This window comes from Natator depressus, chromosome 4, assembly GCF_965152275.1.
Source record: "Natator depressus isolate rNatDep1 chromosome 4, rNatDep2.hap1, whole genome shotgun sequence".
Classification (NCBI taxonomy): Eukaryota; Metazoa; Chordata; order Testudines; family Cheloniidae; genus Natator; species Natator depressus.
The window spans coordinates 53,466,173-53,489,401 of record NC_134237.1 but is presented as its reverse complement, the minus strand read 5'-3'; the positions used below and the strand labels follow the sequence as shown (position 1 = coordinate 53,489,401).

Here is a 23,229-nt window from a genome sequence, read left to right as displayed (position 1 = left end):
AAAGAACAAAAACAAACCACCACCATCTTTCTTTTTAAAGCAGTGAAGACTAAGCTTTAGGTTAAGTCTACACTGCAATTAAAAGTCTGCGGCTGGCCTGTGCCAGCTGACACGGACTCAGGTTAAGGGGCTGTTTAATTGCAGTGTAGATGTTCGGGCTTAGGCTGCAGCCTGGGCTCTCGAACCTCTGAGGTGGCAGGGTCCCAGAGCTTGGGCTCCAGCCTGAGCATCTACAGCGCAATTCAACAGCCCACTAGCCCGAGCCCCATGACCCTGAGGCAGCTGGCTCGGGACAGTCACGACACACCCATAGGCTCCACAAAAGGGCTATCAGAGGAGAGTGCAGAGCAGATATGGGCAATTAACACTCTCTCTGCACATTCTGTCAACAAGTCAGTCTTTTCAGGAGAAGACTTCCAAAACCATTTTCACTTATGACCAAAGATGGGCACTGAACCCAGATTTCCAGAAGCGGAAGAACAGTACTCTATCACATCATGTCATTTACCAGGATCACCACCACTCTCCTTGTTTTGTCAACCATTCTTCTACTGCCTTTTACATAGCCACGTTATGATGTATAAGCATTTTTTTTAAAAGCACAAGTCACACTGGCCATAAGTGGTAGATTTTAGAAGTGCATATGATTATTCCATTAGTTCATGTGTACTGACCACCAGGTTTTAATTGCTCCAAACTAACTAACTACCCTGGCAAAATCTGAGGTGGTAAAATGAAAGAAAAATCTGACAACTGTTGAGTTGTTGGTTTAGTAACTGTAGCTAAGGTATAAAGATGCAATTGGATCTATCCCTTTGCATACTAACATCCACAATAATTTAAAAGAACTCACTTAATAGGTTTTCAAAACTGGAGAATTAGAGGATTTAACCGTTAATTCAATCCCATGGATTCTGTTGAAAATGTACCCATTCATGTCTCCCTGCTGGATCATGTTGAGAAAATGTTTTTAGTCATGGTACATAAAGTGAGATTATGCTAAAACTGAAAGTATTCAGGGGTGCTCCAAAAACCCTCAAAAGCTAACCAAAAAGAACATAGAACTACAGTCATCAGCGAGATGTGAGGGCAAAAATAAGTGTTAAAATCAGAGTATATTCAAAATTAATCTGCTATTTCACTGAAAGCTAGTACAAAAGATTGTAACACTGGTATAGCATGCTGAGAAACACTGACCATGCATTAACTGCAGATCTTGTATTAAGAAGTAAATAATCCAGAGAATTTGGGGGAAAATGAATTGAAATAATCCAGCCAAGAATCAATAAAAAAAGAATTAAGGAAGTATCAGGTTTAGCAATTAAGGATGAATCAGCATCCTCCTGAGACAACACTGTTTGTACTCTTGCTGGATTGCAAGATGATGATTTTTTTCTAAAGTAACATGCTAATCAAAAGAGTATGCTGGTTTAAACACACTAGTTTATAAGCTTTAGGAGCTGGATTCCCTTTGTAAGGTCACAATCAAACTAGCTAATTCAACTGTACACACACACACACACACACACACACACTAATTCGCTCTTCACAAAGCATTGCACACACAGCTGGAATTCAGAGCAATGAAAGGCGCATTCTGAAGAAATGCCTTGCTGCAGATTGGTACAGGTTAAAGTGCATCTCTTGATAATGAGGGATGGCTATTCATTACAGCAGATTGACTTTACAGGGACACTATTAGTTTAAAATAAGAAAATCAGGTGACTATTTTTAAACCTACCGTTGTCAAAACATGCAATACTACTATGAATAAACGAGTAAAGAAAAATATTTTCCTGTTTTTTAGTTTGTTTGCTCTCTACATTTTCCACACTTTGTGTCTGCTGTTTCACTGTTTCCCCTGCTAAATGTCTGACTTCTAAAACAAAAACATGCTGTCAAGAAAAAAGAAAAGGAGGATTTGTGGCACCTTACAGACTAACAAATTTATTTCAGCATAAGCTTTTGTGAGCTACAGCTCACTTCATCGGATGCACTCAGTGGAAGTGAGCTGTAGCTCACAAAAGCTTATGCTCAAATAAATTTGTTAGTCTCTAAAGTGCCACAAGTCCTCCTTTTCTTTTTGCGCATACAGACTAACACGGCTGCTACTCTGAAACATGCTCTCAAGAGACACTCAGGGACAGCTTTCGTACTGAAATTACTTGACTTTTTTTTTTTTAATGACTAGATTTCAAGTTGACAGTGTCCCTTTAATCTCTACCACAGGCTTTTTTTCAAAGCAAAAACAATGAGAGAGATGTGTTATGGGTCTATGCTGAGAAATAGACCACATTTGACTCTGATCATCTGATCCAATAGTCATTACAAAGACACACTTTAAAATTCAACAGTGAAGCTAGAAAACTAAAAAGCAGAAAGCGATCCAGCAATCACTTCAAGATATAAATTTTTAATTGTTAAAAGTGCATTGTAAACAAGTTACTGGCCTTTTTATAAGCAGTAGGCTGATGAATGCAAAAGAAGAAAGCCAAAAAGGGGTAGATCATACCCCTAGGAAATTCCTTCCCTGAAAGGTTTCAGAGTAGCAGCCGTGTTAGTCTGTATTCGCAAAAAGAACAGGAGTACTTGTGGCACCTTAGAGACTAACAAATTTATCTGAGCATAAGCTTTCGTGAGCTACAGCTCACTTCATCGGATGCATTCCCTGAAAGACTCCTTGTCAACTAAAGATGGGAAATGGCATTACTGGCTGTTTATGCTACCTGGGTGTCATTTCAAAGGAACCCAAGATTGCAGCTCACTAACAATCAAGGACTATATAATACAGGGAAGTGTTATGGTTTTCCAAGCCATGTTCCTCTTCCCACCAACATCACTTCTATCTTACTTACATTTAATTTCATCCAGCTGCTTCCCTCACTCCTGTCCTGGAAAATACAGGTGATAGGGTTCTTTTTTCTATCTTTCTGACACGAAGGGGATGCAGAACTAGACATCATAGGCATACAACTGGAATTTAAATCTATTACATTTTGTGATCTTCTCTAATGGTATAACATACATGTTAACTAGGATGGGTGATAAGATTGTGCCTTGTGAGACCAGGGCCAGGTCTAAATTATGCTGGCATAGCTATGTCAGTCAAGAGAATGAAAAAACCTCACCCCCTACTGGACACAGCTTTGCCAGCAAACCGCCCCCCTCCCCACACACACACACTCCACCCCCCGTAGATGCAGCTATGCGAACAGAAGAGCGCTTCTGTCAGCAAAACTAAAGTTGTTAGGGGAAGTAGTGTTACTATGCTGACCAAAAACCTCTTTCTGTCAGAATATGCTGTGTCTATACCAAAGGGTTCTGCTGCTTTAACTATACCAGAAAAGCATTTGTAACATAGAAAAACCTTTATAAATGAACATTCAAGGTGTAGGAGCAACTGCTGTTCAGCATCTCAGAAGAAAGACTGGTACCAGTAGTATGCTATTCCATCCACCGCTGCTAATTCTTAGGTGACTCAGTAACCTCATGTGGTCCAAGTGTGTCATACTTTGTTAACAGACCTGGCAGTAAGAGGATCAATAATTCTCCACTAAAAGGCGATAATCCACCAGGCCAATTAGTGCCATATCCTGTTTAAAACCCAATTGTGAGTGGTCTAGGACACTGAAAGAAGTCAGAGATGTCTCTTCATCTCCTCAGAAACCTTGCTAAAATAGGTAAGTTATACATGACAGCAATTGCCAAGATAAAACTGTTCCTTGATGTGAATTATCATCCATCATCTTGACGCTGCTTGCTTCCTGGTGCCTAGATGATTGTTCTCACTGAAAGAGGCAATGACCATGTTGGTAAGCAAAGGTCGCTAGTTTTCATCAGTCACTAGGAGAAGGAGGCAAAATGGAAAGACAGTACAGTGGCTTGAATGCTAGCCTAGAACTCTGGAGAGCCAGGTTAAAATTTCTGCTTTTCACAGATTTTCTACTTGAACTTGGGCAAGTCAGTTAGTCTCTCTGTGCCTCAGTTGTCTTTCTGTAAAATGGCAATTATACTTTCCTACCTCACAGGGATGATGTGAAGATAAACACATTAATGAATGCAAGGTGCTCAGATACCATGGTAACTCAGGCTATATAAGTACCTTAGATACATAGTGGTTAGGGCCACACAAGGTGACTCAAGTTTCCTTCAGTGTTCAAGGACTTCTGTTTGTGTGAATAGGCTGAAATCTGTGCATGGAGATGCAGGTGTTGTTTTGCAGCCTCCAAGTCCTGGGATCCAGAGAGTTTCTTAGATTTAGGCGATTTATTCATTAAGTTCATTCATAAAGATTCATTCATTAAGTTCATTTATTCATAAAGCCTTACCTACACACTGGGGTGAAGTCCTAGGTCCACTGAAGTCAATGGCAAACCACCCATTGATTTGACTGCAGCAGAATTTCACCATGAAGTTGCAGCAATTTAATCAAATCTTTAAAACGGCAATTTAATTTGACCAGTGCAAGCCTCTAAAGTAGAAACTAAAATCTGTTTAAACTTGGCTTGAATTAATTTAGTTTGTCAGTCACGTTACTAGTTGATTTGATCTTTGTCTAACTTGTCCTTACACTAGTAAGGTATAAAACATGAAGACTAATGGTATATGTCAGTGTATTATATTACATAAAAACTGAAAGACTTTTCAATGGAGAAAAATTGATAGTAAGTGCTTTTCTACCTCAGTATGTGCTTCTTGGGCTTCTTTAGCTTGCTTTGGACATCAATCCCACTCTCCTGACTCAGGAAGACACTTGACATATCCACAGTACACAGCACTGTATCTTTATTTTGTGCACAAAACAATACAATTCTGTTTTATCCCCAAAGGAAATATTTGAAATTGTTACATTTAGTTTGCTTTCGATTGCATAGTTGGGGACTCAGCTAGTTAGTATTTTCTTTTACAGACATCAAAATGCAACACACTGACTTTTCTACAGCGCATATGATAAGGGGAAGAAGGAGGAACAGGCCTTGGAGCTGGAATAGGAGTTTTTAACATAGAAAGTATTTGACTATAACTGGAATGTGGAAATGAGATTATTTGCTAAACAACATACAAAAAGAACAATGTGTGTGACATTCACTGAAAAAAGACAAGAATTTGAAGACAAAACAATGCATGACCTGTATTAAATCACAAATGGCAACTGAGAAAAGGTTGACATGAGATTGTAAAATAAGACTTTCCAATTTAGGGCTGACTGTTAGCTTAACTCACCAAGTTGTGCCTGAATATGGCAGAGGTTAACAACTTAAGGTACTGGGAAGGGCTTGTCTCATTTATTATCTTTTCTCTGTTCTCGTATACAGTTCTCTAGAATCTTAAAGAAGCTTTGCTATCTACAAGCATTAAACATATAAGATGTACCAAACATGCAAATGGAGGTTCATTTGAAGAGACTGTATAGCAGCCACTTCCCAAAGCATATGTTGGTATAAGCGTACACAGAACAAACATACACAAAGAGATAATGTACCAGTGGACTGCCAAAGAGAATTTCAAATTATACAAGCATAAACAGCAAACAAAATACAAAAGCATAAACCTTCTGAGCCAGTTATCTTCTAGACCGATGTATATTAATGTCTGTATATTATGCATATATATTCAAATAACCAAATATTTCTTTCTAGAGTGGATACAGATTCAGGACTGACTTCAGCCTGGAATTGTATTTTATAGCAGAACAGACATACATTTTGTAGACAAAAGCTTATATTGGACGTGCTTATAATGAGGCTGTAGTACCTGCCTTATATTATAAAGCACTACATAATATTACATGCCTTATATTATAAAACACTACACACTGCAGTCCTGGGGCTCACTCCTGCAAGGTGTTCAGCAGCTCCTAGAGGAAGATTGGCAGGATCAAACCCAAAGTACCAAAACATCTCAAAGAGTTACTAGATTACCTCAAGATTAATAAATATAATGTGAACACTGATTTCTGACATCACTTGCAAATGAAGGGCTGCAAACTTACTCTGATCTCACTTACTCTAGTTCTACACTGGTTTAACTCCACTGACTTCAGTGGATTTGCTCTCAAATTACACTGCAGCAATCATCAGAATAGGTTTTAAAGATGTATTCCAAAAATAAAAAGTTCTTCAGCCGCTTTGGTTTATATCTTATCACAACTGTTATATGTATTTCCAAAACTTTTTTTCTGATGAAGAAGTGTTCCTTAACTCTCAAATCTTTGGCCATCAAAGTACTACTTAAGATGGAAGACTAGCATTGATCACACATGTCATAAATAGAAAGGGAAGGGTAAACCCCTTTAAAATCCCTCCTGGCCAGAGGAAATCTCCTCTCACCTGTAAAGGGTTAAGAAGCTAAAGGTAACCTCGCTGGCACCTGACCAAAATGACCAATGAGGAGACAAGATACTTTCAAAAGCTGGTAGGAGGGAGAGAAACAAAGGGTGTGGGTCTGTCTACATTTTGTCTTTGCCGGGGATAGACCAGGAATGAAGCCTTAGAACTTTTAGTAAGTAATCTAGCTAGGTATGTGTTAGATTATGATTTCTTTAAATGGCTGAGAAAAGAATTGTGCTGAATAGAATAACTATTTCTGTCTGTGTATCTTTTTTGTAACTTAAGGTTTTTGCCTAGAGGGGTTCTCTATGTTTTGAATCTAATTACCCTGTAAGGTATTTACCATCCTGATTTTACAGGGGGGATTTCTTATTTCTAATTCTATTTTTATTAAAAGTCTTCTTGTAAGAAAACTGAATGCTTTTTCATTGTTCTCAGATCCAGGGGTTTGGGTCTGTGGTCACCTATGCAAATTGGTGAGGCTTTTTATCCAACATTTCCCAGGAAAGGGAGGGTGCAAGTGTTGGGAGGATTGTTCATTGTTCTTAAGATCCAAGGGTCTGGGTCTGTAGTCACCTAGGCAAATTGGTGAGGCTTTTTACCAAACCTTGTCCAGGAAGTAGGGTGCAAGGTTTTTGGGAAGTATTTTGGGGGGAAAGACGTGTCCAAACAGCTCTTCCCCAGTAACCAGTATTTGTTTGGTGGTGGTAGCGGCCAATCCAAGGACAAAAGGGTGGAATATTTTGTACCTTGGGGAAGTTTTGACCTAAGCTGGTAAAGATAAGCTTAGGAGGTTTTTCATGCAGGTCCCCACATCTGTACCCTAGAGTTCAGAGTGGGGGAGGAACCTTGACAACACATATACCTAGAGAACAAGCCAATAATAAGATATTCCATTTCTACTGCCATCAGTACTTACACTATCTTAGAGTGGCATTACTAATTACTCTTGGGGGAATTCTGCACCACTGCGCATGTGCAGAATTAATGTCCGGCACAGAATTTTTTTGCTGCAGAAAATACATCCTGCCTGAGAAATGATGCAGTTCTGCCTTTCACCCACCAGAGGCTTCTGTGGCACCAGAACAGCCAGAGGCGGACTGCATTTATCACAGTGTCCTGCCTGCGGAGCCAGGTTAGGACAGACAGAGTGGGGCACACAGGGCTGCTGGGGGGTCACAGACTGTGGTTCAGAAGAGCTAGTGGGGGGGGTGACAGGCTGGGGTGCTGGTTCGGGAGCTAATGGGGTGACAGCATTGAGCCGGGGCTGAATGGAAGGGGTGCTGCATGGCCACATGGGGACAGGGGAAGATGTGCCTGACTGAATGGAAAAGGCTCGGGGTCAGCCAGGGTCAGGCTCTCCAACTCCCTAACAATCCCTTCCCTCTCCCCCGCCAAAAACCTGTTCCATACTTCTTCCACCCACACCAACAACCCTCCAGGTTTTCTGCCAGGCTCCTTCCCTCTCCCGCTGCTCCATTAACATGCCTAGTAAGGAATCTGTCAAAAAAAAAAAATTACCTGAATATTTTTGTTGTTTGTATTGTTACAAACATACTTGCTGACAGGTATTTTGAAATAAATTACAAAAATAATTGAAACTGGTGTGATTACATTTTGTTATGTTGACAAATAAAATAAGCAGAATTATAAATATTGTGTGCAAAATTTTTAATTTTTGGCGCAGAATTTTTTGGCACAGAATCCCCCAGGAGTAAGTAATTCATGAATATAAGGTAATGCTTAATCATCCATCCAAGCTGCCTAAAATACAAGATGTTAAAATCAGAAATGGATCTGAGATACAAAATTTGGTCTGGATCAAAACTTCCTCAGTTATTTGTTTTTTCGGCAAAATTTTAACTACTACAGAACAGCAAGCATTTTACGCAAACTGGGATGCATTAAAAAAAAAAGGAAAACTGAACTACTATTTAATTCTCACTTTAAAACAGCAGTCACTTTTATACAAAATGTAGAATAACTCACAACAGAAAATCTACGCTAACAACTCCACACTGGATTTTAAATAATTTAAAACACCAAACACGGTAATTTACACCTATATGTAAAAGTAAGTATCAGGAAATGCAACACAAAGATTTCTGATTTTCAGCAGATTTAATTAAGGAGTTGCCACAGTGAACTCTAAATTTAGGAGCAATGGAGAGAAGTGAAACTGTCCTTGTAGCCATTAAACTAATGAAAAATTTAGTAACCCTTGCACAGTACTCATAAAAGATCCTCCCCTCACGCCACTCCACCCTGCAAACTGACAGTTCTCCTCCCCTACATCTAACTCGGCTGACTTGTCAACATGGATATTTAAAATCCTCTATACTGCTACCACTACACAGGCTCACCTGATGTGTGAACTGGAACACGAACAGAGACTCCACAGCGAAACTGCAGTATGGCAGTAAAATGATGAACGCTGATTTTTTTAATCTTTAAAAAAAATGGAGCTGAGGAAAATGTTCTTTGTGTGCTTTTAAAATTGAAGAAATGGGAAAGATAAAAATGAAGTGAACAAAAGTAGTTTCAAAAAACTTTTATAAAATGAGAAAGGTAAGTCAAGAGTGGACAGAAAGCAGCATAAAGGAGAACAAAAGGAACAGAGCTCAGCCTCCCTCCATCCCAATCAGGAACCAAATCCTACTTTATCTTATTCATACAAGTAGCAACCATCATAAATTGAACAGGATTTAGACCCATTCTCTCTGATTCTCGCTTCCTCCTATATGTTTAGCCCCTCTCCCCATTTTGCAGAACTTAAGCAGATGACGTAATGCATGTTAAAGAAGTAAATAGAGGGGGTGAGAAATGCATCCCTCTAAAGCCGTATCTACATCAGGTAGCTGGCCCACTGTTGACAACTGCGGTCAGCAGTGGGTCTGCCTGAATGAGCAATTACGCTCTTTGCAATACTGCTGAAAATGATTATCTCATCTACGCCAGCAACTAGACTATTTCCAATGCCAGTTCAAGTGAACCCACTGCTAATGACAATAGCTATAAGTAAGGAGTTTAGTTTCCCAGCAAAGACCTGAACTAACAATAAAAACATTTCTGCTTTTTTATGGGGAAAAGACACCTGCATCCAAGAAACTGATTTTCCATTCCTAAAACAGTTACTTCTTGTTAGGACTTCAAATGCTTGGAAACTGTCTTTAGTACTATGTCAGACTCAATTTTTTTTTAAAAAGACAAAAACCCCCATGGACCATATGTCTGTACACTAGCTTCAAAGTGTTCTTTCTCACTCTCCCTAAAGCTTAGCACTAAAACCAGATTTAACATCTGCAATTTCAGACTTCCTATCTCCCTTCCCAGATGGACTCTTGGATTTGCCCCAACAGTTGTGTGCATTAACTAACAAGGCATGAAGTTACAGTGTTCCATAGATATGTGAAAAGTATGTGTTGCAAAAACATACTTTTCCAGTGAAAATGTATTCCTTTCTCTTCCTTCTGAGGGAGCCTTCTGAAGTGTCACCAATACAAAACGCAGCTTTATATAACTTTTTTTCATACTGCTTCACAAAAGATTTAGTTATAGTGAGGCTAGATAAATCTGCATCAGTCATAGAGCACTTAGGTCCAACTCTGTGAATTTCTACTAACAGCCTTTTTATTTGGGCAAAGAGCCTTGATCATGATATCAAGGTTACAAACATGGACTTGAGAATCTTTAATCTACAATTCACCATGCACCAGAGACAAGCAGAAGGAAACTTATTTTAACCTATCCCCTAGACAGTACCTCCTCTTCTGTCGCTGTCATGTCAGTGAATATGGTTGTAGGATCTAAACTTATGGCTTTCTGTCCTACAGTCCAGACAAGAGTGGTACCAACTGAGCTACAGTAAAGTTACTGGAAGCTTGCCTTTACCCCCTACATGCCATCTTCACTCTGTATAGCCTCAAAAAGCTGATCTTAAATTTTTAAGTGATATTAACTGAAAACCCAGGGATGACTACTTTTCAGGAACAACCAATTAAAGGAACACTACAGTGTAACATATTATCCTATTGCTATATTTAATTAAAAAGAAGAGTATAATCACTAAAAATATCTCAAGTGATCTTTTCATTAAACTTAATTTTCTAAATAGTTAAATTAACCAGCATTTTTTACAACGATATGTAACTTACATCAAGTCTTAAAGTGAGATTTACGGTTTTTTTAAATGCCAATGGAAACTGTTTCAAGCCTACTTTAGATCAAACAGAGTTTCTGTTGGACAGTAGGATTAAGATGGCAGATCCCCGAGAAGGACAACAGTCCCACTGACTGGAGAGTCTGACATGTATGTATACACAGTTATAATACCTTAGACAACTAAGTATTTATTATTCACTGGAGTTTTCTTCTAATGCACTGTGCATTATTTTAATTTAGCAGTGCAGCCACTAGTGCATTCAAAAAAACCTCAATAATATGGAAAAGTACAGCCTCTTGAGTAGGATTAACTATGCTTTATTTTACCAGGCTCTTAACTGTTAATAACCTCTTCCATCAGGAGACAGCATTAGTGTATGCGATTTTACTGTTCCTGCAGAAAACTAGTCAAACTTAAAAGATTTATTAGATCACTTGATGCCTCAATCACTGCCACTGAACTAATTATGATACTATACTTTTACCAGTGCCCTAACAGTACATACAAATATGCACACATTCAAAAAAATGAATACCTGTATAGACCCAGTGCCCAATTCTGTAGGAAAGAGATAAAGGTTTTATACATCACAACAATATTCTCATTGAAAATCTGATCCTGCAATACTATTGTCAAAGGGGTTTTTGCCATTCACTCCACTAGGACAGGACGGGGGCCTGAAATAGCTTTTATTTTAAAACACAGGAAAGTCTTGTTTAATCAACTCCTTGTCATTTAAAAACTCAATGACAGCAACTAAACTTCGCTTCTCTCTTTCCTCTTTGGAAAGTGGTCATGAAGACATCAACAAATAAAATAAATATTCTGACATGACAACCTGTGTTTGCTGATTCTCAAGTAGTTTGTCTGCTTCCATAGAAGTGGCACGTTCAAAGTCCATTTTCTATTTAAATGGAACCTAAAAATGGCTAAGTGAAGAAATAGCGTCTTGTACCAATTATGCAGATACCATGCACGCCACTTTGGTGCCATGGTAAGGACTTCAAGAAAGATCACTTCTGGCACCATCCATCCCTCCTACGTGACTTGACAGCGTCTCCGAAAGCCTATGGAGCTGGGACAGCATTGCTGTTCCTGTGTCAAGAAATTCGCCCTCTCAGCAAACAAGCACCATTTTCATGCAACTTAAATGTCATCTCTGCTATAGTCTGTTAGAATATTTACTTATGAGCAATTGCAGAATTCTATAAAAAAGAAACATTGTTTTTCTTTTCAATTTGTAAGCCAGGGGTTTCTGAAGGGGAAAGGTTCCCTCATGTGAGCTGTACTCGGGAGGGGAGGAAAAGTGTTTCTCAGATACCTGTAGGAAAGATCACAGTTGCACAAACTGGGGCAATTGCCCTGCAAGGAACAACTTTCTATTTGTAATATCAACCGATGAACTAGGGTTTTATCTTCCTCCAGCCCCAGTGAGTGAGCTGTACAGTGGCTCTTGGAAAAGGCTGGCCAGTGTTTACATTTAAAAGACGTAAGTTAGAGGATCTAAAGGGAACAACTCCGCCCCACGCTCCCTTAGCAAGGCAATAAAATCAAGATAAAAGATCTGGCCGCTCAGGGTCCTTTCCTAACTGACAGCAAACTGAACTGCGTACTTGGCAGTAAAAAAAAAAAAAAAAAGTGGTGTGAAAGCCAAAGAGGCTGTGCGGTGCCAGTCGACAGAAAGTCTCTGTTGTCAACACAGCAACTCCACCATGCTACAGCTCGGGAGAGAGCAAGGGCAGAGGGAGGAGGGCAGCGGGGAGAGGTGCCGGGCGGGGAGGAAGGAGAACGAGGCAGAGAGGGGCGAAGGCAGCCGGGACTGGAGAGAGGCGCGGGGCGTAGGAGAGCGAGGCAGGGCGAGGAGGGGGAGGGACGCCAGCCCGCCAGGGGATAAGCCGTACGGTGAATGCACTCACGTATCGCTTCAACTTCTTCTCCGGCGGGGACTTTCGGAGCCAGCCCGAGCAAACCACCTCCCCGCCGCTCATGGCTGCGCCGCCTTCCCGCTGGGGGGATTCCTCTGTCCGTAGCAGCGGCGCGGCCGTGCCGGGCCGAGAGAGCCCCAGAGCCACAGCAGCAACCGCACCTCGCCCGCTCCGGCCTCCTCCGGCTCTGGGGAAAGGGGAGGAGGCGGCCGGGGGGAGGGAACGAAGGAGGAGTGGGTGTCTCCCACACAAACAGCCCGAGCCGGGGGAGCGGAGTGGGAAGCTGGACGGAGGTGGGCGGCTCTCCCCCTCCGGCCACCGAGGCACACAAACAGCAGGCAGAGGAGCAGCAGGGGCCGCCGCCCCGCCTGGGCCACCGCAACTTCAACGCCCGCGTCCCGGGGAACAACCCCGCCGCAGCGCTGCCAGGCTCGCTCCTGCGGGCTGCCGCAAGAGCCGGCTCGCGAGGACGGACCACGGGGGCTTCCCTTGCTGCTCTTCCTCTGCTGCCTGCCTGGCAAATCTCAGCGCCGCTGCCTAGCGCGCCTCCTTCCTCCTCCTCAGCTGCTGCGCTGGGAGGGGGGCGGGAATCGGCCGGGCAGCGCTTGTGTCCCTCGCTTCCCCCTCCCGGCTGGGCTGGAACGTGGAGCCCGGCAAAGTTCCACCCCGGCAGCGCTGGGACTTGAGAGGGGCGGGAGGGTTGGAATCTTGCTCCCAGCAGAGTTCGACCGAGCGAACGCAGAGACTTGGAGGGGAGGGGGAACCCCGGCCTCAGCGACTACTGGCACGGGTGGGAGGAGGAGTCCCTCCCTCTTAGCCCGGGTGGGAGGGATCTGCCCTGGTATTCAAGTGTCCTGCCTCTTCTACCCTCACCATCGGCCTTTGCTGCTGTCAGTTGAGCACAGTGTCCCCACCCCTTACCCTTTTCCCTGCCTCCCCATCGGTGGCCTCTGCGGCCCGCCTCGCCCTCCCCATCCACAGTGGAGGAGCTGAGACTTTCTCTGAAACTCAGCCAGAGCCTTTTCCTCTAACAACAAGGGCAGGGAGGGGGGAGGAAGGTTGTTGGGCTTTGGAGAGGGATCCTGGGATCTGTAGTTTGGAGGATGGTACAGCCTATGTCTGCTTTACAGGCAGCCTGGCTAAGGGGAACTACAGGGGTGGATGCATAGCTGCCAAAGGAGGTGAAGTTGGAGGAGGCCCTAGAGAGGAACCAGAAAGGGTAAGAAACTTTCTTCTTGGAAAAATCTTCTGCGTGAACATTGTCCATTTAAAGCAAAACCCAACAAGAAGTTTTGTGGAAAGTGTGTGTTGTTGTGGGGGTTTCTGGTCGGGTGGTTATTTTTTTGCAAACATGGATTTTAGAAGTTTGATTTTGCAGGCGCAGAACAGCAGCTGGAAGTTGAAGGAAATAGAGTTGTCTCTGTTGGTTTGGAGGGGACAGCTTTCCTTTCAATACTATGTGCAGGCTTGTCAAATTATGGCTATTTGAATAAAAGCTATAAAAAAATGAAATTTTGCCTGTCTCTTTTAAACACACAGAAAAATCCTTCACTGCTATAACAAGAAATTATAAAAACTGCATTGAATTTAACCCAACGGGAGGATCCTCCTTGCAAGTCTGAAACTGTCCTGACAAAATAAATAAAAAATAATTTAAAGTTTTAGTGACTAGCTTGGAAAAGTTAAAGATAAATTCACCTCTTTCAAGAGTAAGCAGTGAGCTGTAGCTCATGAAAGCTTATGCTTAAATAAATTTGTTAGTCTCTAAGGTGCCACAAGTACTCCTTTTCCCTTTGTGGATGAGGAGTGATGTATCTTTGGGTTGAGAAAGACGTAAATATGAGTTAGCATGTGACAGTGGTATGAATTAAAATTAGGTGGAAGAGTATCAGAAGGATTTTAAGTGTGATAAATATATACAAACTCTGAGGGAAATATATACAAACAAACTCCTTCATCCCAAGAGGGAGAGAGACTTTCTAAAAACAAAACACCTTCTACATGAGAAAGTATTCTCCAAAAGAGTAAGTTTTCAAGATTTGCTCTTTTACTTATGCATAATATTTCTCATGATGACTTTAAATTTGTTTTTTTAAAATTGAAATATCCCATATGATGTATTTTAGGGGCAACTCTAAATAAGTTTTTTAAATAAGTGAATAAACAGATATACTTGATCATCTCTGTTGGTAGTACCAAGGTTTGTGCACACAAAAAAATATTTACTGCTTTTTAGATGGCTTGCTTAAATCTGTTTGTAGGACCAATTAGTTGCAGTGTAGGAAAGGGTCAGTACGTGTTGCTATTTTTTAACATTAGTGTGCTTCCACAACAGAGAAATAGTCCCCCTAGTGTGCTATTGCTGTAGAAAGCAATTGTGATATTTGTTGTGATTCACTGAGACATATTATATTTAAGTTACAAAATAGCATATGAAGGATTTCCACAGAGCTGCTTACAGAAGTAGCAGAAAGAGGAAGGGTGAAATTCTTTCCTCATTTAAGTCAATGGGAGTTTTATCTTTGACCTCAGTAGGGCCAGGATTTCACCCTAAATTTTTACATCTAGCCCTTTTCTAAAATGCTTGCAGTTTTGCTTTTAAGATAGATGAAACATTAACAAATATTATGCAATGAAAAATCATCAAGATCCAGAGGATTTTAACAATATTTTTAAAAAGAAAATCAGTGAATACTTGTTTTTACCAGTCTCCTGTAGAGCTCAAATCCTCCTCACCTGGTATGTACAAATAGCCCTTTCATCCACCTCAGTGGGACTACATGAGAGAATAAAGTGAGCAAGTAGCTTTTTATGTATCATTTGTAGAGATTATCTCAAATCCCAATATTGGGATTGGGTTTAAGATTGCTGTTTTGGTTCAACCCATTATAAAGGTGTTGTCCAAGAATCCCAAAATTCTAAAATAATTTCCTAGTGAAAATTGAAAAGATCATAAGATATTCAGGCTTCTTTAAATATCTTGAAAGTGAACTCGGTATTGTGAGATAGCCAGTGTGTAAAGACCAGATGTGTTTAACTGAGTTAATCAAAAAATACCCTTAGGTATAACAGTATATACTCCCTAAGGGTGAAATTTATTCACCTCTGTACAGAGGATTAGACCAACACCTTTGTATAGGGCACTACCAAATTCACAGTCATGAAAAACACGTAACAGACCATGAAATCTGGTCTTTTGTCTGTTTGTACCCTATACTATACAGATTTCATGGGGGAGACCAGCGTTTCTCAAATTGGGGGTTCTGACCCAAAATTGAGTTCCAGGGGGTTGCAGGGTTATTTTAGAGGGGCTGCGGTATGGTCACTCTTACTTCTGCGCTGCCTTCAGAGCTGGATGGCAGGAGAGCAGTGGCTGGTGGCCAGGTGCCGAGCTCTGACGGCAGCACCCCGCTAGAAGCAGCACAGAAATAAGGTTGGCAATACCACACCCTCCCACCCTTACTTCTGCACTGCTGCCTTCAGAGCTGCCTTACTGGCCAGAGACTTGGGCCAGTAAAATGTAAAAGTATAATTAGGCAGGCCAAGAGAGAAGTTGAGAAGCAACTTGCTAAAGACTCAAAAACTAACGGTAAGAATTTTTTAAAGTACATCAGAAGCAGGAAATTGGGGTACTAGATGACAAACATGTTAAAGGAGCACTCAAGGTAGACAAGGCCATTGCAGAGAAACTAAATTAATTCTTGGGTCAGTCTTCATTGCACAGGATGTGGGGGAGACACCCACATCAGAGCTTTTCTTCTTGGGTGACAAATCTAAAGTATTGCCCCAAATTGATGTGTCCATAGGAGAGCTTTTAGAACAAATTGATAAACTAAACAGTAATAAGTCACCAGAACCAGATGGTATTTACCCAAGAGTTCTGAAGTCCTTCACCAAAAGCTCTTCAGGAAACTAAGAAGCCATAGGATGAGAGGGAAGGTCCTATCATGGATCAGTAACTAGCTGAAAGACAAGCGAAAAGGGAAGAAATAAATGGTCAGTTTTGACAATGGAAAGAGGTGAACAGCAATGTCCCCCAAGGTTCTGTACTGGGACCTGTGCTGTTCAACATATTACTTAATGATCTGCAAAGGGGGTGAACAGTGAAGTGGCAAAGTTTGTAGGCAATACAAAATTACTCAAGATAGTTAAGTCCAAAGCAGACGTTGAGGAGTTACAGAGGGATCTCACAAAATTGGGTGACTGGGCAACAAAGGGCAGATGAAATTCAGTGTTGATAATGGCAAAGTAATGCAAAATGGAAAAAATAATCTCAACTGTACATATACAATGATGGGTTCTGAATGAGGTCTTACTATCCAAAAAAGAGATCTTGAGGACACCATGGATAGTTCTCTGAAAATTTCCACTCAATGCGGTACAGCAATCAAAAAGGCTAACAACATGTTATTAGGAAAGAGAGAGAAAATACCATAATGCCACTATTTAAATCTGTAGTGCACTCACACCTTGAATATTCTGTCTAGTTCTGGTTGCCCCATTACAAAAAGGATATAGTGAAACTGGAAAAGATTCAGAGAAGGGCAACAAAAATGATCAAGGTTATGGAAAGACTTCCATGCAAGGAGAGGCAAAAAAGGTTAGGGCTGTTCAGCTTAGAAAAGAGATGACTAAGGGGGGATATCAGAGAGGCCTAGAAAATCATGAATGGCATGAAAAAAGTGAAGTGTTATTTACCCTTTCACACAATACAAAACCCAAGGGTCACCTGATGAAATTAATATGCAACAGGTCTCATAAAAACAAGAGGAAGTACTTTTCTTCACTTTGCACAACTAATCTGTGGAACTCAGTGCATTGGGATGTTGTGATATCCAAAAGTACAACTAGGTTCAAAATAGAACTGGATAAGTTCACAGAGGATAGGTCCATCAACGGCTATTAGCCAAGATGGCCACGGATGCAACCCCATGCTCGCGGCAACCCTAAACATCTGAGTACCAGAAGCCAGGAGTGGAAGACAGGGGTGGACCACTCCATAAATGGCCTGTTCTGTACAGTCCCCCTGAAGCTCTGGTATGGGCCACTGTCAGAGACAGGATACTGGGCAAGATGGACCCGGGTCTGAGCCAGTATGGCGGTTCTTATGTTCTTATATAACTATTTGTTTCATGGAAGGTTAATGCTAATGGAGAGATTCTCGACCTATGTCTAGCTGATATAGGGATGTGGATAATGAAGCAATTAAGATGGAATCTCCACTAACTGAAGATTTTGCTAAAATGATTTATAATGTTGGCTCTCAGCTGCATCCATCACTGCTTCAAGATTCTCAGCTAGCTGTGGTGGCCCACAGTATTTTTTATTTGGCACTCAGATATCATGGAGATGGATGCAGTATAGAAACATGAATAGAATTTAACATCTGTGACTGACCAGCCAGCACTACTCTCTGCTGTAGATGTGATGACCATATGGACATAGTGCTTTTGTCACCTTCCAGCTAGTTGACTGTATTGTGCTCAAACCTAGGGCTACCCTGATGATCACTTCCTAGACTCCCAGTTGGTGCAGAGTGCATTTGCTCTCCTCTTGAACGGAGCAGGCTACTATGAGCACATAACATGATGCTCCGATCTCTTCACTGACTTTTCTGTTCATTTGTGGGTGCAATCTAAGTTGTGTTAGAAATGTTTTCCAAAATTTGGGACAGAATACTTGCAGGTGTCACCATATGAAGTATATAAAGCCAAAATCCAACTATAGCTAATTTAGTTTTCCAAGTGGGAACTATTGGGCAGAAGAGGAGATTAAGTTCAAGCATGGGTGGCAGGCATCATAGGCCGGGGGAGGCTGAGCCTCCCCAAACAGCCTTGTGTGGCCCCATCCACACTCCACCCCCGGAAGTGCCTGAGTTCCTGCTCTTTGTGGTCTAGGCTGGGGCTGGTGCTAGGGCTGGACAGCCTGCCGCCTGGGACTTAGGGAGGCTGGGGCTGGCTGGTGTCCGCCCCACGTTCTGGAGCTGGGTTGGGGGCGCTGGGGCAGCCCAGGGCTGGAGGGGCGGCAGGGCCAGCAGCTGTGGTGACTGTGCTCTGGGCTCCGGCAGGGGAAGGGCCTGGGGGAGAAGAGAAGGGAAGGGAAGGGGCCAGGAGCTAGCCTCCCCCAACGGCCAGTTCACCCACTGCCCATGAGTTCAAGATCGGTTTGATTTTTTTATTTTTCTCCATTAATTTTCCATTCAAATGGTTTAGCAATTCTCCTGTTGCATAACCTTACCACAGACCTTGAGGTCATCGTCGTATCCTTTATCACGTGAAAAGCTTGACTGTATCTTTACAGTTTCACATTGCGAGCTGTAATGTTGCTGAAATTCTTGATGCGAATCTTTAAAACATTTGTATGTCTTACATTATATTTTAGAAAATAACTTGTACATAAATATGGAGAAAGAGGCTTGCAAAATTAATGAAAGTCAGATACATTGTGTCAGATTATACACCAAACTCCATGTTTAGGTATTTATATTTCTCCAATGAAACAGTGCAAAAAACCAGATTATTTTAGACATGAAAAAAAATGCTACAGGTAGGTATGTTCTCACCTTAGATATTTTTCATCTAAGTTCAGAAATCTTCCCAGGTGAATTTCATGTACAATTGAAAAAGTTCCTTGGTTAGTTTTGGTGACTTAAACAACCCAGTGTTTTTCAGATTCCAAATAATTTAGATTGTCTGACAAAAAGATTGAGTAAGAAGTAATACAAAACAGACATTTAAATGAGACATGACTTCATGTTCATGGACTTCAGGATTGTTTACTGGTTGTTCATTTAAATTCTGTCCTTTTATATCATTCTTTTTATTTTGTGTTGGTGTTATGGGCAAATAAAGAGAAGGGTATAATGTAGCAGTTATATAAACAGGCACAATTTTCATTCCAGTATTGGTGAAATGTTTAATACATTGTTTTGTGATTTTTGTAGGAGGCTCTCCTCAGGTATGAAGCTGAAATTTACAGGTAAATACTTGCTCAGCCCTCTGATTTATGCCAGCAGGATTTGGTTTACACCCTGATTTCATGCAAGGAAATTCCCCTTCTCTTCCAGATAAAGCAATGAAGAAGAAGCAGCAAGTTTCCTAGCCAGTCTTGTAGAAACTCCCTCCAGACTCTACAGTCATTAACATATGCAAAAATAAATCAGCAGGATGTCCCCCGACCCTCTCCAAAGACAATAGCTTTGCACCTGTTGAAGACAAATGAAATTGGGCAGATTTTTCTTTTTCTCGCACTGTAAGCATTTTATAAGTCAGGCACAGTGGAAAATCAATGATCCAACCCAAACTGAAATGTGTGTTGTATTGCTTGACTTGGTCATGTAACTGATTGAAATTAAAAGTATTATAGGGATAACCTTATGTTCTAGTGGCAGTGCAATGCACAGTCATGTAAGAGATCAGTATTTAGGGCCAGATCCACAAAAGGATTAGGTGTCTACAGCTCAGATTTAGGCACCTAAGTCCCTGTTGTGGGCATCACTGTGATCCACAAAACCCTGCTCGGCTGCTGCCTAACCCTGTAGGTGCCTAAATTCACTTGGTGCCTACATTTTTGCTGTAAAAGTTCCCTAGGTACCTACGTTTCCGCTACTGAGCATGCACAATGCTGCCTTTCTCTAGGCATCCATATGCCCGTCTCACACTGAAGCTCCAGTGCAATCCAGTGCAGGAGAAGATAGGCATTCCTCTGCCAGGTGTGCTCTGAGCATGTCTCACTCCTCACAAAATGGCCAGGAGAGAGGAGTCCTCCCTTTAGCCCACCGTTTAAGTATTCACTCAGTAGGTGGGAGACCCTGGTTAAGTTTCCTCCTCTGCCTTATAAGAAGGCATTTGAACAGGGGTTCCTCGCTGCTCAAGGGAGCATCCTAACCACTGGGCTATGGGACATTCTGATGTGGGGCTTTCTCCATGGCTTGAAGTCGCTCCACTTTCATTAAATCATTCAGTATTAATTGGGCCAGAGAAAGAATGAGAATCACTCTATAATCCAACAGTTAGGGCTCTCACCTGAGAGGTTGAGAACCCCTGTTCAAATCCTTTCTTCTGATCAACCAAGGGGAGGGGGTAAATTGAATCAGGATCTCCCACATTCCAGATGAGGGCCCTAACTAGTGGCATAAAAGCTGTAAGGGAATCCTTCTCCCACTCCACCCTCAGCCATTTTGTGTGGTGCAAGGATGCACTGCTCCCTAGAGACACCAGCTGGCAGGTAAACAATGCTCCAGAGAAAGCCATGTCCAGCTCTCCTTCACCAGACAGAAGGTTACTGCAACATGGGGCACTGGGTGAGAAGTAAAAAGGCCAAGAGTTAGCAATATGAAAACAAACAGCTTGCGGTTTTTCTATTTCAGTATGAAAATCGTGTGCGTGTCAGAGAAGATTGGTCACAGAACCTTTTCATATAATAGAGCAATTTGGATAATTGAGTTTATAATGTAATTATACTCATGTGCTTTGCCAACTAGAATTTTTGTTGCTATTTTTCCCCCTACCTTATACACCTCCATGCTTAAGCAATGCTTTGTGTAACTGATATTTTGAAAATAAAATGAGGAATTGAAAAATTAACTTAAAATGTTTGAAGGAAGGGGAGAAGGTGTTAGAATGCCAGGATGGGATAAGATGCATTTATCTGAAGGTCATTTATCTGAAGGTCTCACTAACAGATTAACCCAAAAAACTAAGCTACAAAAGCTATGCAACTCACATAAAATCATGTAAATAGGGAACAACGACGAATTAAACGAATTTGTTCAAAAAATCTGCAATGACTTATTGGCAATGCAATACGAATCAGCAGTCAAACTCCACAAAGAAAGAAACCAGTAGAAAGATGTTGGTTGGCAAATATCTATATAATGACCCCAAACAGGACTGAAAATTCATCAGAGATTCTACCAGCAAGAGACAGTGAGAACATGTGAGCAAATGCCCTTTCCAACATGGTCTTAAACTAAAACTTCACACACTAGAATCCACGCTCAGCAATTCATGGAGCTTGGCTTTGTTAACATAGAAATTAACATTACTACAACATGAAGTGCAGTTTAAAATGTAAATTGAGCAGAAAATTGAATCCAGTATGTATTGTAGCCACAGATGGCTGTGTGGTGCTGGTAATGTGCGTTCAGTGTAGTGTACAGTGGTTGCCAACACACATTTAGCGTGGAATCCGGAGGGACAGCTCAGAAGACGAGCACAGCTGGGTTGAGAGGTTCAGGGAAGGGATGCCCCTGAAGAAGAGCAGTGAGAGTTCCCTGGTCAAGCAGCAGAGTCAGACCAGGCTCATGAAAGCGAAAGGCAGAACGGCAGGTGGTGGGAAGAAAGGGGGTCCCTTGTAATCTTTCCCAGGCCAGGAAGTGTTGGAGAGGGCTGAAGGCTGGGGAATGATGAAGAAATGAGTCTGCTGATGTCTCTGGGCAAGAACTGGAATGATATCTGGAAAGGAAACAGCAGGGCAGAGAAGCACCCCATATGGAAGTGGGCAGGGGTGAGGTGTGGGAGAGCTGGAGCGTGGTGAGAGGCAGAGCAATACCAGAAAGCTGGAGTGCGGGAGAGGTGCTGGAGCTGGAGCTGTCGTGTTGATGGACTGTTGGGACTTGATAGATGGAATGTATGCTTTGAATTGTGCTGGGAAATTCCAGATTGTGGAAATTTTTTAATACATTAACCTCATCAAGGACTATTTATATTCTGTATTGGAGATACTGGGAACCGTTGAAGGGGAAACTGAAGTGGGCATGTTGCAGCGTTTCAGGAGGCACCCCAGGAAGGGACCATCTTCTAACATATGTTGGAGAATGCAGGCAGGTGATCAGCCCCTGAGAAGACGGTAACTGTTCGTGTTCAGAACAGGGAAATCGAGGCGGGGGTCACTTACAAGGCCACCAGGGGGTGCTTGGGAGGCAGTCACCCTCTGATGGGGGCATTGGCAGAATGAGAATATTTCTACTATTGATTATAATGCTGAAGCTGAAAGCTGAGAGGAAATTAAATGTAACCCACCCAAAACACCAGGGAAGATATTGGGGAAGTAGTCAAAGAAGGGGGTAAAAAGAGAAAACCCCAGAGTAAGATGGATTTCCTTATGAGTTCTACTTTCAGTTTAGAACATACTTTTCTTATATTTTACAGAAACATTTTAACTATCCATAGCAGCCTGCCTGAGACTGTACATAATGCAAAGGCAATTTTCTTTAGGAAAGGCAGGATGGTGGAGGAGAAAGGGGGCTACATCCATAGGCGCTATAGGCAAGTGTCACTTATTAACCCTGACTGCCAATTATTAGCCAACATTCTAACTGTCACAATCCAAAAAAGCTAGGAAATCCAGTCCAAGGAGGTGTCATTGAGTGGAATGTCCGCTGCCTAAAAATAGAAAAAAAAAGTCTAAACAATTCAAAAAGCAAAATCATCTATATTCCTATGTCAGTTTTCTCCATGGATACAGAGAAAGCTTTGGACCAGACAGAACAGGTCTATGATTACAAACTTCTTGTGTGCAGAGGACTCACTACCTTGCAGAGCTCAGACCTGGATGTATGCTGATGCCAAACGGTCCAATACTTTGTGTGTAAAAGCTAATCCTGTGATTTGTTGAGTGCCCTTAACTCCTACTGAAATATATATATCACATGGTGAGTAAAGACAGTTTCTGGGAGTGATGCTCTAATTAGTGAGGTGACAAAAAAGGAGGGGGGAACTGCTCAATGGACCTTTGAAGATCTGGGCTTTCCCATTTTAGCCATTTTATTTTTTGTTTCTACAGGTTTACTATAATTATCACAACATAATTT

The 23,229-nt window shown here is 41.8% G+C and overlaps 1 protein-coding gene and 1 long non-coding RNA gene across 7 annotated transcripts in view; one reads left to right on the top strand and one right to left on the bottom strand.

The window, feature by feature from the left end:
* GAB1 (GRB2 associated binding protein 1) overlaps positions 1-12,608 on the bottom strand; it is a 138,096-nt gene extending 125,488 nt beyond the window's left edge. For all 6 annotated transcript variants that reach the window (XM_074950924.1, XM_074950927.1, XM_074950922.1 and 3 more), the window contains exon 1: positions 12,408-12,608. In XM_074950924.1, the coding sequence (XP_074807025.1) occupies positions 12,408-12,479 (72 nt within the window). In that variant the 5' untranslated portion in view covers positions 12,480-12,608. The remainder of the gene's footprint in view (positions 1-12,407) is intronic.
* Positions 12,609-13,335: 727 nt separating this feature from the next.
* Positions 13,336-22,447, top strand: LOC141986443 (uncharacterized). Its single transcript, XR_012639282.1, has 3 exons — positions 13,336-13,635; positions 19,360-19,394; positions 19,483-22,447. It is a non-coding gene; the product is annotated as an uncharacterized LOC141986443 (long non-coding RNA).
* Positions 22,448-23,229: the final 782 nt, after the last annotated feature.